This window comes from Antechinus flavipes, chromosome 3 (genome assembly GCF_016432865.1).
Source record: "Antechinus flavipes isolate AdamAnt ecotype Samford, QLD, Australia chromosome 3, AdamAnt_v2, whole genome shotgun sequence".
Lineage (NCBI taxonomy): Eukaryota > Metazoa > Chordata > Mammalia > Dasyuromorphia > Dasyuridae > Antechinus > Antechinus flavipes.
The window spans coordinates 25,839,885-25,856,261 of NC_067400.1; the positions used below are offsets into that span (position 1 = coordinate 25,839,885).

A 16,377-nucleotide genomic window follows, 5' to 3' on the forward strand; every position below is an offset into this window, starting at 1 on the left:
GAAAACTCCTAACAAACACTTTTCATTATGTTAGGTACAAAATGCTTAATTTCCTCTTCAGGCAATAGAGAACACTATCTACGTCCCCAGCTGAGAAGGAAACAATAAAAGTGTTCCAAAGATATGGGTATGTGTTAGTATTATTATCCAAGAGGGAACAAACATTTAGAAGAGTGAAGTTAAGAAAAGAAAGGACAATTATGCAAGCAAGAAATGCATATGATACTAGGAGAGCCAAGAGCTGAAACATGGGAGATAAGGAGTATGTGTTAGTACCTTCTGGGGAAAAAAAAAAAAACCCTTAAGTTGGATTTATTACCCCATCATTATAGATTTAAAAACCTTATGGAGGAAGAAAAAGAACACCTCTAAATATCTGCCTACAGAATATAGCATGTTCAACTGGATAAAATGCATGTAGGAACTAAGCCTTTGGGATACAAAGAACACTCAGTAGAGACTAAGAGCTTGATTCAAAGAGGGAGGCCATCAGAGACAAAAAACCTGGTCTGAAGGTTTGGTCATCGATTATCCACCTTTGTCTTTGAGCAAACCACAACTTTTCTGGGATCTGTCCTCATCTATAAAATAAGGGAAAGTGGGGTGGAACTTCTTTTTGGGTTCTAAATCTATAATTTAAGTAGGAGCCAATATGAGCTTATGTTTCCATGAATAGCCTATTTAATCTTGTATGTATATGAACTCTTCTTTTTTAATGATAATTTTTTTTAAAATCCTAGTTGAAAATGGCTCCTTTTCTGGGGTAAATCCATGCTTTTTCACTAACCAATTCTTCAGATGATACTTATTTTAAGCAGAATACTGCATGTGTTAACAAATAAACAGGAATGACATTTAATTTCAAGCTCCATTAGAAACACGTCTAGATGGGTGAGAACAAGGTCTGCCAAGATGTCAAAGGACAAGAGTATTTCATTTCATTTAAAAAGGTTCACAAACATAGCAACTAAGCAACAGGTGATCGATCCTTGTCATTACCTCCTTGAAATAGAAGAGGTCGGGCCAAAACAATTATGTCGTTACCTACACATTTCAAAATGCTCTATTTTCTGCAGAAATAATTGTTTTCTGTAAATGTTAGGTCTATGTAGGTTATGAAAATGTTTGTAAAGGAATGTTTGATATCTTCATTCCAGCAATCTCTCAAATATATAATGCATGGATTATTTCTTAAGCATCTACTATCGATGAGATACTGTGCTAAGAATGGAATATCTAAAGGTAAAATGAAGCATTCCCTGCCCTCAAGAGCTTAAATTCAACTGGGGATGGGGTGGGGAGAAACATAAAGATCTCTTACATGACAATGTCGATAATTGGAGCTAAGGATGAGGAAAGTGAGGTTGAACTGGGCATAGAGAAAGTTGAGTTCAGGGAAATGACATGAGTTATACTTTGGAAGGAAGCTATGGAATATAAAGAGAAATGAAAAGGAAATACACTGAAGATATACAGTCAAATCCACAAGCATTTATGAAGTATCTATTATGTGTTGAGCACTGTGCTAAATATTAGGGCTACAAAGAAATAATAATAAAGAGTAGAAAGTAATTCCTGCTTCCCTCAAGTAAGTCACAACTGAATGGAAAAGAAAACATGGAAACTATGAATATTACCTGAGTTAAGTATGAAGTGTATACTTTGTGTAAAGCAGCATTAGACACTAGGGATGCAAATAGCAAAAAAGAGAGTTCCTAGTCTTAGAGGGCTCCCATCCTAATGAGGGAGAAAACACGTATAATAGGTTTAAGCTGCGAGTTCCACGGAAAAGTCCCCTGGTTCTTAAGGTAAAGTATTAAAGAAGACTGCAATTTCTCTTTCTTATCAGTAAAATAATCCTACTAGTTTCATATGTTGAACCATTTTACAATGCCAAGGATAGGCAGAGGTCAATATACATACATGTTTACTCTCTCTCTCTCTCTCTTTATACACACACACACACATACACACACACACACACACATACATATATATATATATATATATATATATCTTTCTGTATGTACTTATGTAGATCTGTATATCAATAAAGGGAGATCTAACTATCTATGCATATAGATCCAGCTACCTACCTACAAATCTATTTTTCTAAGGAATTATAAAAAAACCACTTGTGATGACCGTGCTAGCACCCAGGATACCTTAGAATCAACTGGAGTCAGGATAAGCAAACGTCCATAGTCTTTATTCTTAGTCTTTAGGGGTAGAAGTGAAGGAGATGGAAGCAGGATCTCTGCAACCTCCTTCTTACTCATCCATCTCCAAAGTGACTCTGGCTAGTCTTACTTCACCCCCTAGTCCCTCCTACAACTCTCTGTATACACCAATTATTGAGCCAGCACAGGATAGTGGTAAGAGCCATTCCCCAAGCACATGCCCATAGAGCACTGTCCAATTGGTAATTAGCCCTAAGTGTTTGAACCAACCTCAGTGCAACAACTCAAGAGTTTCAGCCCTCTACAACCACTGAGGGAAGACATAAGCATTAAGAGAAATCAGCACAGGTTTCTTAGAGAAGATAGGATTTTGGTTGAGACTTAAAGGCTGCAAAGAAAGCCAGGAAGAAAAAAATGAGGTAGGACAGAAATCCAAGCATGGACAAAGCCAGAGAAAATACCCAGAGGCAAGAGATGGAGTGTGAAATGTGTTAGTAGCAGCAAGGAAGTCATTGTTATTAGATTATTGTGGAGTTATGAAGGCTTTTGGAAGTCAAACAGAGGATTTTATATGTGATCTTGGAGGTAACAGGGATCCATTGGATATTACTGAATAGGAAGGAGTGGAGGAGACATGCTCAGAGCTGAGCTTAAAGCAAAGGTATGTAGAAGAAGAGGCATGTGGGGCATTTATGATTAGGGAAACAAAGGAAAATGTGAATTAATGATAATTGGCCCTTCATGCGAGACATATGTATGAAGCTGTCCAATAATACACCGATAGGTGAATGTGGAATTAAAGGGAGTGGGAGTAGTTATGATGGCAATTCAGGATCGAGTTACTGCCAGAGGAAGTTGGAGAAGAAAAGTCCAGACTTTCAACGTATCTAACACAAGTTAACAGAAATACCTCCCCAACATATGGCCACAGTTATAAAATTATCCACATACTACAGAAAGACTAAAATTGCTTGGAGAGCTCTGTCAATACATTCTATTGGGAACCAGTTGTCACAGAATATAATGCTACCTACACATTCACCTGGATTGAACATTGAATCATTAAAAATCCAAGAGTAATACTATTTTTAATCTACACTGCTACACTAGTCAATCTCCAAGCCATATGAAATGAAAAGCTTTCAAAACATAGAGATCAAAACCACATTAGAACATGATGTATGATTTCTCTCCTCTTGTCCACTACCAGAATTGTATTTAAGATGCATTCAACAAGCCTACAGAAGTTGTGTTTATATTCTAATATTTTATTAACCTAAAAAGCTATTATTTCCCCCATCTATGTAATAGTTTACAAAAATAAATATAAGTTAAACTTGTTTTGGAACTATTCTATCTGAATCCCATCGAAAAAGAGAAATGAAGCAATAAGACATTATGGAATATTAGATAGACGGATAGGCAGACAGAAAGTATGGGAGGAGAAAAACAAAGGAAGAGGGGAAAAGAGACAAATAGAAGGAGAGAGAAGGAGAGAGCAGGAGGGAAGGAGATTCATGTACACCCTGTGAGGTAGGTGCTGTTATCATCCTCATTTACAGATGAGGAAACTGAGGCAGAACAGTATCATGCAGCTTGCCCAAGGTCTCACTATGTCTGGGATGGGATGTAAACCCTTGTCTCCATGGTCACAATTGCAGTACTCCATACATTGTACCACTCTAATTTTCAATGTTGGTCACCATTACTTTAGTACTACAACATGACTGTAAAAAAAAAAAATTCATTTTTTCTGCAACATGGTTCTTCCCCACATTAATTGGAGGTTTGGAAAATTAGAAACAGGTGAATTCATAATTGTCTACTGACTGATAAGAGTGCATTTTTTACACAAACCCATTGCACCATGCTCCTTCGGAATATATTTAACTGCTTAGAAGTAATATAACCCTTCCTCAAAGAAAGCCCTTCAAATACTGGCCACACAGCTATCAATATGACTTCTTCCCACTTTCTTCCCCACTTTTCATCCCAGACTTCTCTTCAAGTGATACATGCCCAGTTCCTTCAACTAACTTTCATATAGCATAGACTCTAGATAGGTCCTTGATTGCTCTCCAAACCCTCTCTCCAGCTTATTAATGTCCTCAAATGATGGTCCCCAGGCTGAAGAAAATGTTTTACATGTAGTTTGGTCGGGGTACATTGCAGAAAAGGAATATCATCTCTTTATTCTTGGAACCTAAGCCTTTCTTAAGGGCAGCTCAAAATGGCACCAATACTTTTGACTGCTACAGCGATATACATGCAAATCATGAAAACACCTAGATATTTTTCAGATAAACTGTTAACCGTGCCTCCTCCAACTTGCATTTAATTTTTTTTCTTTAAACCCAAATACCTTTAATTTGATCCCTATTGAATTTTACCTTATTAAATTCAACTAAATCCTAATCTGTCAAAATTGTTTATTTGGATGCCAACTTTCCAGTGGATTATGCTCCCCTACCTCCCAGTTATTTGCTGAACATGCCATCTAGCAATTAGAGCATCTAGGTGGTGGTAGATCTGGTACTACAGGAAAACCTGAATTCAAATCCAGACTCAAGATGCTTCCTAGTTGTGAGATCCTGGGCAAGACACAATTTTTGCCTCAGTTTTTCTTTCTGCTAAATGGGGATAATAACATCTACCTCCTAACGCTATTGTGAGGATAAAATGAAGCAACTGTAAAGCACTTAGCACAATGCTTGGCACATAATAATGCTATTTTGTGATTGCTGTTATTATTCAAATTCCTGATAAAAATTATTAACTTCATGGTGACTTCTTTTGTAGAGGGCCTACAGGTTTGCAATGTTGTACATGTCCAGTTTTTTGTTATACTGATCTGTTTTATTGAAATCTAGCCAATATAAAAACAAAAGATATCAAAATTCTATTAAAAACCCTGCAGAATCCAGGTCTCAGTTGAGATTATTGGGGTACTTCACTGGAGACCTTCATTCTTGGTATCATATCATTAAACAATAACTCAGCCTGAACGTTCAATTTATTATCATCCCATTTTGAAATAGCAGAAATCCTAAGTGGATATGTTACTGCAATAAAGGCTCCTGACAATTATGGGACATTTGGAAGATTATTTATACATAAGCTAATAAACGGATTGATAATTTAATCAGGGATAAATTCCTGTGGTGGGAACTCCGATTCCCAACCCAAATTCAAACCTGTCCATGAGTAGATAAACCCTAGAGTTAGAAACCACGATTAGGGGACTTGGCCAAAGTCACAGAATTGGCAAGTTTCAGATGTTGTATTTCAATTGTTTTCCTGACTCCAAGCCTAGCTCAATATACCAAACCATCTCTTTAATTGTACCTGCTCTGTAAATATGTCAGCTAATTCATACTTTAGTACTTGAATGAATGAATAGGCATTTATTAAGTGCTCCACATCAAATGGGCTAAGCACCGATGATACACATAGAAAAACGAGATTGTCCTTGCTCTCACAGAGCTCACACTCTAATCGGGGGAGACAACACAGAGGGAGGGGAGTACGGCAGCAGGGTGGATGGAAAGAACCCAAAGTCTAAGGGTATGGTGGTGAAAGAAACGGCCAGGTCCACAGCTCCTTAGTACACTGGTAGGCCAGTTGGCAGTGTCTAGCATCTATCTGTTCAACAGCATAATTCAGGATAGGTGGTAAAGCCCAGTGATCCTCCATTTAGATGTATCATTTGATGGGACACTCCTTCCAGTGGTAAAGATTTGTTACCCATCCTTTCTTCATCCCATGAAGTTCTTGTGCACATTCTTCCTTATAACCTCCATTGTGGTTTGCAGACTCCTAGAATATAAATTCAAATGGAATTCTTACTTTTCTAACTACTCTTTAGAGAGTTGGTACCCCAGGGGCTTTTTGGCTCCAATCTGTCCTCAAAGAACATATCCTATGGTGGTGGTGTGATAATGGAGAATAGACATAACAGTCAAGTAGATTCACGATCCTCTGAGAAGAAAGGGAAGATAAGTTGGGAGAGAACTGAAAACCAGGGGCCTTTCCAAAGTATGTTGCTTGCTACTAGGGTCCTTAACGAAATCATTTTTCTTTGCTCCTTTGGGATAAAATTAGAATACTGTGGCTTTGTCTATGTCATAACGGTAGAATTTTACAGAAGCTCTTTCACCATCAACATAGAACTGAACCAACAAATGGTGGCCCGAAGAGAAGTGAACCTTCAGTTTCTGATAACCACAGAAATGTGACCATAGATTTCAGGCGTCTGGTTCTGTTACCAATTTGCTGCCAGATAGCAGATGGAGTCTGGGTCTTGCTGTGGTTGTGACACAGTTTAATGGTTATGAAAATTAAGCCCCTTCTTAGACATATCACACTTCAGAAAGATGTACCATCTGTCTTTTGATTTTATTATCTGTAACCAAATTCTATTACGCCTCAAATAATTAAATATTGCCACTGGGACATTAAAATACAAACTAATTTACCAAAATAATTGTATTCTGAAGATTATGTACAATATTATACATTTTACATTACACAGAGTTTTTATACATAAGGTAAAAGTTGATTTATGATTCCTAGAAAACCTCAAAATACATTTGAATGAAACCTTTCTATGCATAATTATAAAAACACTCAGCCAGGAATAGTCAAAACTAGAAATGAACATAAAGTTAGGCTTGATTGTTTCTTAAAAAGGATAAATTACATTAATATAAAAATTGTAAGAACAGAACATTTTTCGTACTTTGAAAGGATTAATACAAATTATAAAAGTATATGTTTTTTTTTAATTTTTTTATGCTTTAACCCCTTATTGCTGGTGGCGTTCATGTCCAGCATCCAGCATTGAAACAAATATAGTCCTCTATGGAAGAGAAAACTTAATAGGAAATGAATTGGGAAGAGGCTCTTAAATAGACGGTTAATTTTTTTTTTCTTTTCTGAACTAAGTCAACATTACCATTAATATGTCACTAATAGTTGACAATCGTCCAGGAGGAAAATAATAGCTCTCAAGCCTCCCTCCCTTTGGCAATTTTTCCCTCTTAGAAAGTGCCTTCTTTTCAATCCTCTTGGAAAAAAAAAAATCTCCACAGCCATTGGGCATAGCCCACAACCAAATTCAGGAAACACTGACCCATGCATCCTAAAAGGATGATTCATTTTATGGCAGGATGTATGTGTTGAATGTATAAAACACTCAATTTCCAAAACCTAGAACATTCTGGGAAATTCTGACTTTTTTAATGGGCTTCATTAATTCAGAATTACCATCATTCCTTATGTATGGGGGTCAGAGGGAAGAGAGAAAGCAGACCTAATTGTTGCCAACAAAAGTCATGAGTGTATTATATCTGAATATATAATGCTTTGCTATATATAGTTCCATGCAAAATGATTATGTTAAATGGTCTGCTTAGGGAAATCTATCTTCAATGTGATGGACTACATTTTGACAATGGGTTCTTAAGGAAGTGATAGCAAAGCGGTTTTAAAAGTGGCCAACATAGAGTGATGAGCACAACCTTGATGATCCTGATGCTACCCGCTAACTCCAAAAAGAACGAAGTCAAAATGCTTAATGTGAATACTGGAACAAAAGAAAGCTGTGGTAAAGAAATGCATTAAGCAATTTTCTAAAAAAAAAACAAAAGAAAAGAAAACAAAAATCTCTAAAGTGCTGTTTGACTCTGCCTCACCTGACCATTGAAATCACTTAGGTCAGTGGTCTACAGCGATCTCCCAGCAGTCTAGTGCTGGGATACTCCTGCTGTTTGGCCCAATTGCTCCTCAGGTAATTTTAGCGTTGCACATTCTCCAGAAGAAACAAGGGGAAATCACATACACATACACATACATACACACACAGAATATGAATCTGATTGTCCAAAACCCACATTGGCCACATACAGGAATTAAAGACTTGGTAAAAATGTATACTACCATGCACGGGCATCTGTTATTCGAATGAGACAAGAGCTAAATAAAATATTCTGAAAAGATTAAAGTAAAATAATACAGATGTCATTGGTGTATGGATTCCCAGTAGACCAAATACTCTTTACCAGTAGAGGCCAGCAGCTTCCTTATAACTTAGAAGAGTCTTCAAATTCTTGCCTAGTTGTACAGAGGAACTTGGCGACATGATTACTAAGTTGACCGTCTATGATCTACGTGCCACAGAGACACACTAGTTTTTCTTATAGATTGCTTGTTGGAATGGAATACATGTTAGAAGAAAGATGCCTGGAAAATAATTTGACAAAAAAAAAGTACAGAATTGAAGCAGCTAGTGGGTAGAGCACCAGCCCTGAAGTCAGGAGGACCTGAGTTCAAATCTGGTCTCGGACACAACCCTTCCTAGCTCTGTGACCCTGGGCAAGTCACATGACTCTAATTGCCTTGGCAAAAAAAAAAAAAAAAAGAGTACAACATTAACAAGCTTGACAGTGTCACCCACCCCTACTGACCACCCAACAAAGAAAGCAAGGAAAACTTGAGTCAGAGCCCTATGCTTTTATCTTGAATGTGTTTCTCTTTCTTTGTGTTTAGCTTGAATACAAAAGAAGCACTAAAACCTAGAATATCAAAATATTATATTCGTATAAAGGAATGAGGGCATCTAATACAAAAGTTAAAAAAAGTTGCAGCTCTGAATTGTCATTAAATACCCTAGAGTTCAGTAGGCATATCATTTGTGAGCAGCTTAAAGAGGAACCCTCGGCCGAAGTCTCCCCAGAGCTACCAAATCACATTTCTGCTCGTCCATGAGCCTTCTCCACAGCCCCGCCTTCCTCTTCCTCCTCTTCCTCCTCATAGTTTTCTTCGTGGTCTTTTCGGGGGTTTACTTCTCGAGCTGCCTGTTCTTGAGCATCATTGTTTTTATCATCCATCTGAAAGTTTCAAACAAACAGATAAAAAAGGAGTGGGAACAGAAATATAGATGGTAAGGTAAGCAAACTCCTTGGTAAGCTTTTAAAAAGGAAACACTAAGTGCTACTAATAATTAGAATAATCTGTTCACCCTGAGGAGAAAATAAAGAAATGAAGTGGGTAGTAACTGAGGACCCACCATTAAGTTAACAAAAAAATAAGTAAAAGCCACCAAATTCAAGTTTATAATTTTTTTTTGACAGCAATCTGGTACTATTTGGTAAGTTATCAGAAAGATCATATGCTTTGATCAAATAATCCCCCCTTGCTAAGACCTAATCTGAAAGTGTTACCAAAAAAATAAAAACAAAAACAAAACATAAATAAATAATACAAATAAAAATAAATAAATAATAAATAAAAATAAGCTGTTTGTTCAAAGATTCTCATAGCAACTTTATATGTAATTGCGACAAAATTGATAACTACTCACAATAGTGGAAAGTGAGCTGAGTTGGGATACGCCACTCTAATGCGCTAATGGCCAACATATATAAGGATCACAAGTATTATGGAAATAGCAATGGGAAATAATAAAGGAATTCTAAGATCCTTGGTATGGACATCTCCCTGGAGAGCAAATACTCTCCACCAAAGCATATCAGCACCTTCTCCATAAGCTCTAGTCCTTGAAAGTTCCCTGGAGCACTGAGGCAAAGGACTGATTTGACCACCAGCTGGCATATGGAAATAAGAGCAAGTGGTGAAAAGTGAGACAATGAAAAAAAAAAAAAAAAGAGTATACACTTCTTGTGAATATGAAAGGAATCCTAATGGGAACTTAGAATAAGGGATGGAAAAGTTGATAGGCTTACTTTTCCTTTGAAATTAGTTAGTTTGTTAAACAGTAGTAATAAAGAACTTAAATTTAAAAATTACTCCTCAAAGAGAAAGGCAAAGGCAACAAGAGAGTAGGGAGGATTTCAAGATAGGATTTGCTATGGTCCTCATCTATCCCCTATCATTTCTCTTGATGCTGCTCTTCTTTTCCAAGATGATGATCAATCTGTTAAAACATGACAAGGCAATAGAGGCATTCTAGACAGCCATGAGCAGCCAAATTGCATCTCGCTGAAGCTATGCTGGCTCTTGATTAAAATGAAAAATGAATTTTTCATATTCATAATTCAAAATTCATAAAAATGAAAAAAAGATTATTATAAAAATGAAACATGTGAAACATACATTTTCATCATTTTCCCCATATGGCTCTTCGGCATTATGCTCCAGCTCTTGTTTCTTCTCTTCAGTCAAGTCTTCTTGACCCTAAAACAAACAAATTAAAAATACAAATCCAGTATGACTGTTCTCATTTTAAAGCAAACCAAAGAATATGATGCACCTCCCTATGACCCTAAAAACCCAATGAGACCTAGAGGGATCAAGTGTTACCTGTCCCAGACCACAGAGATTTGCAAGTGACAGTAGTGAGCCGTCCATTGGATCACACTACCTCTAACTGGACCACTTACAAGATATGATGTAGAGGCAGATCTGAATGGCAGTCACTTTAGGCACTTGGGGATTTTCACTTGACTAACGGACGTTTATCACTGTGCCATCTTGGTTCAACCAAAGTCCGTTAGTCAAGTGAAAATCCCCAAGTGCCTAGATTGACTGCCATTCAGGTCTGCCTCTACAGCATATCTTGTAAGGGGTGATGGACTTTGGTTGAACCAAGATGGCACAGTGATAAAATGCTAAGCTTTCAATCTGTAAGATTCCTTCTTGAGTTCAAATCCAGCTTCAGACAGTTTACTCGCTATATGATCCTTAGCAAGTCACTTAACCTGTTTGTTTCAATTGCTCATTTGAAAAACAATCTGGAGAAGAAAACCACCTCAGTATCTCTGCCAAGAAAACCCCAAATGGGGTTATGAAAAATCTGAAATGACTCAACAATAAATGGATCTCATGAAATCCACCTTAAGGCAAACTATAAGCCAGAAATGGTAAAATATTTCTTTGTCAATCTTCAACTCCCAAATGAGGGTAAAGAAAAGGATTTCTTCCTTTTTTTTTTTTTTATTCCAGACCAATTCTCAGTCTTCATTTATAATAACCAACTACAAAAAATGTATTTATCTGGGAAGGTAACTAAGCCTAAGGCCTTGCTAGTTTTAAATATATATATATATATATATATAAAATTATAGAAATTAGAAACAAATTTGTTGGAAAGGCAGATGTGGATTAAACCCCCAGGCTGATTAAACTGGCATGAAGAGCCAGGTGTGAAATAAATGATTTAATAAAAATTAAATTATAAATGAAATAGCTTATGTAACAAATTTCTTTTGTAAATCTGTGCAAGAAGCAGTCACCAAGTTCTAGTGTGGTTAGTTCCTAGGTGGCTGAGGGCAAGCTTTTCCAGCCCTGCAATCACACATTCATGCCATTTCAGGGATGAATAGGGGCTAAGAACCTTAACTATCTTTGTTCATGGACCCTCTTTCATAGTTGATAAAGTCTAAGGTGAAACTTCTTTTCAGAAAATTTTTAAATGAGTAAAATAGATGAGAATAAAATGAAATCAACTATAACATAATTATCAAAAGTTTTTTTTTTTTTTAAACCCCACAAGTTCACAGTCCCCAAGGTTAAAAACTCAGACCTAAAGGACAATTTTAAAAAGCCTTAAAATAAGAAATGAGCTGAGTCAAACTCCTACATTTTAGTGGGCAGCTGGTCAATATTTGAGGCACGATTTCAATCCAAATCTTAATTCCAAATACCACACTCTATCCACTAGATTAGGTTACCTATAATTTCCCCAGTGTAGGGACAAGGAGGCAAGGATTCATGAGTTGCTGTGGTCTCTCTGAATTCTTCACCCAGCATCACCCATCTGAGTGAGTCAGTCTCTGTATAGACAAGATTTCAGAGGGCTTTGGAAAATAGACATACAGCCTACCAATGGATCCATATTGGAAGCCATTCCAGCTTGGAGATACCTGTCAGAACTTGTGCCTCCCTGGCCTGGCCATCAAGAAACCAGAATGCTTTCTGTGCTTCACTGAGATGTTACAGGAAAATGATGGTGGAGGAGGCCAAAGTTCATAGTCACTTTAAAAAATCCAGTACAATCTACTCATACAAAATCTTACTTCTCTGAACTTGTCCCATGTGTGAAAGGCATGGATGATATACTCCTTAATTTTTTTTTTTTTAAAGAATGGAATCACTGAAAATCTCTTAATAAAATTTCAAAATGACAAACTAATTGGGAAATTGAGAGGTTAGGAGAATGATTAAAAATATAAAATTGGAAGAGCATATGAAGGAAGAAAAAACAGAGTGATGAATAGAGGAACTAACCTTGGAGTTGGGAAGAGCTGGCACAATATCCTGATTGCCCCCCATTCATTTTAGCATAAAAATGACCTTCTGTGACTATTTCTCTTTTGCTCTATTGCCACCATCTTGGTGCAGGCCTTCATTACCTCATGCTAGACTAGTCTTGTTACCTCAACTCCCTCCCACTCCAGTCCATTTTTCATTCAGCTGTCAAACTCATCTTCCTAAAGGAAGCATGGGTCTGACCCCCTGTCAGGGATCTAGAAAACTACAGTGTCTTCCTATCATTCCCAATATCAAAATCAAAATCCACATTTGGTCTTAAAATCCTCCATAATCCATCTTCTTCTCCACATTTTCAGTTTTTTTTTTAACAAAAATCCACATTTAGCTCTTAAAATTCTTTATAATCTGTGCTCTTCCCTACATTTTGACTCTTTTTTACATCATAGTCTCCCCCACCTACTCTGCAATCTAATGACACTGGCCCACTTGCCAATCCACAAACACAATCTACTATCTTTTTATCCTGTGCATTTTCTTCAGCTCTTTTCCAGGATGTATATGGACGAACTAGAATTTGAACACAGATTCTCTATCCATTTTTTTTCTATTTTTATAGAAATGTTTTTATATAAATAAATTTTTACATAAATAAATGTTATGTATACATGCATACCTATTTACATTTGCACAAACTATACATATTGTACATATATATTTTATATATGTATTTATACCATTTTTAAACTAAGAGCTTAATAACTTGAGGACCTCCAATGTTCATTATTAATTATATATTTCAAAGACTTGATTACAGACCAAACTTGTCAAGAACTGTTGGGCCATTTTTTCCATTTTTCAGATCTTTAGTACTTAGCACAGAGCCTTGCACATAAGTGATTAATAAATGTGTCTTTATTTGACTTGACTGACTTTATAATGACTAACAGAGTAATCAAATAAAAACTGGGTCATAGCAGACATGTAGATTTAAGCTAAAGTACATTTGACTGGCGATTCCCTGTGAATGACTATGAGGACTTGTGTTATTTTCTCTTTTCAGAAGCTCTGATAAATTTTTAAATACATATAAATATTATATTAAATATGAGCATATGGCCTATAAATTTATATGCATGTTATTTTATATTTACATTTTATGCATATATTTACTTGTATAACATATATATATACATATATATATATACACATACATATATATATATATATTCTAAACTCAGATTAAGCTGTGCAACATTACCAAATGAAGTAATATAACCAGTGGAGTTGTGAACACTCCAAAAGAATGAGTGCTTGTAAAAATTATGACAAATAACTTTTATCCAAATAAAAAAATAAGGAAATTAATCTTTTTGTTTTAAATCTGGACCCATCTAATTGTTTCTCTTTATATTTAAGTTTAGTTGTATCAATGATTTCTTCTGTATGGGGGGATAAGTTTCAACTGAAAGGATAGGAATTTAAAAATGTCACTTAAGGGACTATTCAAGACCTCCTTCCTTATTAAACTAGATTGTATTTTATTTTATTTTTTTCTTTCTCTTCTTTTACTTTTTCCTTTATTTTCTTGGAGAGGGAAATAGACACACACCCTCTTCATCAATATGGCTACTCCCATATAACACATCATAATATATAATACAATACATTATATTTTACATATATCTATCTAATATATCAATCTAATTTTTTACATTTTAAGGTTTGCAAAGGCCTTTTTAAGCCTTACTTTCATTTAAGCCTCACAAAATCTTGGGAAGTAGGTATAATAACCCCATGTTCAGGGATATTACATGAATTAATAAGAAAGAATATATAGTATTATAAAATCTGCAAAACATTTGGCAAACACAACCTCATCTGAACTTCACAATACTTCAATGAAAGGGAGGTTCTAGGTACATTCATTTCAGAGATGAGGAAGTCAAGGAGAATGCTAGTCCATGGAAACAGAAGCAGGAAATCTGAGGGGTGGGATCCAAACCTTAGTTTTTCTGCCTCCACCTAGTAACTTTCACTGTTTATTGAGGACTTTAAGCCCTTCTCTAAACTTTCCCAGATATTCTCACTCTCTCCCAGGATTGCTAAGAGTTTATTGGATTTCTAAGGGTTAGAAAGGACCTGGATTTGGGATTCCAATGGGAGAGGATACCCTTCTTCCCAATGCAGATCAGGCCCATCTTTCTTTATGTGTTACCTCTCCCAATTAAAAGTATAAGCTCCTCGAGAACAGGGACTCTTTTTTCTCTAGCATAATAAGCACTCAACAAATCCTCTTCCATCCCTCTTCCCTTTATACCCTCCCCTCTCCCCATTTGTTCTCTTCAAATTATGAGTCTTGGAGTTGCAGCTCAGAGAGGCTGACACCTTTCCAGAGTCACAAAGATATGTGTCCCAACGTCCCTGGAACTTGGGTCTTTCTGGTCAGCTCTATTCACTGTGCCTTGTTGCAGAATGAAAGCTGAAGCCACCATATGACTGCACACTCTCTGAATTGTTCATGGTTTTCTCGCCCATCCCTTAGGATGTGCGTGAAATCTCTACAAATATGTCCAGAGCTTTTGGCTTCAGCAACACCTGACATCCTCATAAACTCAATCCTCTGACCCAAACCTGGCTCAGAACATTCCTACCTCCTCTTCTCCTTCTTCCTGGTACTGCTCATCAACATTATCTTCCTGCTGGTCTGGATTTCCTGCCATCTGTTAAAACAAAATGGGGCGGCTAGAGCAACTGTCCATTTCAGATGCATCCTTTAGTACTGTGGGATCTCAAGCTGAGCCCTCCATCCCTAGGAGAGAGCGTTTTTAATGGCTCAGTGACCATGAAATGATGAACAATAATTTATAACAAGAAACACTGAATGCCAGTATCTCTTATGGTCCTCAGGCAGCTAAGTGAATATTGCAAAGCCAAGCTGAGACCCTTCTGAATGTGTGGCTGACTCCTCCCCCTTTGGCCTCTACCCATCATCCACTACAAAATGCGGGTTCCAACAAGACTCAGTCCCTGGGAGCTCCTCACCACCAAATGCTCCTCCACCTCAGCATTTCCTTGCTTCTGACTGCTCTGCTTGGGCACCTCGTTCTCCTCAGCCAAGTTCTCTTCCCTTACTTGCTCTGCTTCCTCAAACTCATCCTCTCCTTGATTGTTTGGATCGTCTGCAGGATTGACATCCTCACCAGCTGCTTGCTGTTATTCCAAAGAAAAATAAAGAAGTAACATTTTAAAAATTCTCAGGTCAAAAGGAATTATGATTGAGAAACTATATTTTTCCCTCAGTTACATTCAAAATATATATATTTTTTACATTTGTTGTTAAAATTTTTGAGTTTTAGGTTCTCTCCCTTATCTCCACCCACAATTAAGAAACCACATGTGAAGTTACACGAAATATTTCCACAAAATTCAAGTTGTGAAAGAAAACACAGGTCTCCCACCTTAATGAAAATAAAAATGTTCAAGAAAAATTAAGTTGAGAGAGAGACAGACAGACAGACAATGAGAATGAGAATGTTTCAATTTTATGTTCAGACATAATCAGTTCCTTCTCTGGATAAGGATGGGATTATTTTTATCAGAAGTCCTTCAGAGTAGCTGTGGATGATTGTACTACTGAGAATAGCAAAGTCATTTACATCTGGACATCCTAGAACATTGCTATTACTCTGTATATACTATATTTCATTTTGTTTGAGTTCATGGAGGACTTTCCAAGGGTTTTTCTTTTTTCTTTTTTTTTTTTTTCTGAGAGCATCCTGTTCATCATTTCCCACAGAATAACATTTCATCACAAACACATACCAGTTTATTGAGCCATTCCCCAATTGATGAGCGCCCCCTCAATTTCCATTTTTTTTGCCCTGAGAAGAGAGTTGCAATGAATAATTTTTGTACATATGGGTTATTTTCCTTTCCTTTGTTTTTGAATCTCTTTTGGTATTCATGC

General features: G+C 36.6%; 1 protein-coding gene across 5 annotated transcripts in view; it reads right to left on the reverse strand.

The window, feature by feature from the left end:
- Nucleotides 1–5,564: 5,564 nt before the first annotated feature.
- GOLIM4 (golgi integral membrane protein 4) overlaps nt 5,565–16,377 on the reverse strand; it is a 101,562-nt gene continuing 90,749 nt past the window's right edge. For 2 of the 5 annotated variants that reach the window (XM_051983130.1, XM_051983133.1), the window contains 5 exons: nt 15,453–15,620; nt 15,062–15,130; nt 10,293–10,373; nt 8,928–9,067; nt 5,565–5,996 (listed from right to left, as the gene is read on the reverse strand). In XM_051983130.1, the coding sequence (XP_051839090.1) occupies nt 5,936–5,996; nt 8,928–9,067; nt 10,293–10,373; nt 15,062–15,130; nt 15,453–15,620 (519 nt within the window). In that variant the 3' untranslated portion in view covers nt 5,565–5,935. Of the gene's footprint in view, nt 9,068–10,292; nt 10,374–15,061; nt 15,131–15,452; nt 15,621–16,377 lie in introns of all 5 variants that reach the window. The other 3 variants (XM_051983131.1, XM_051983134.1, XM_051983132.1) reach the window with 2 other exon arrangements.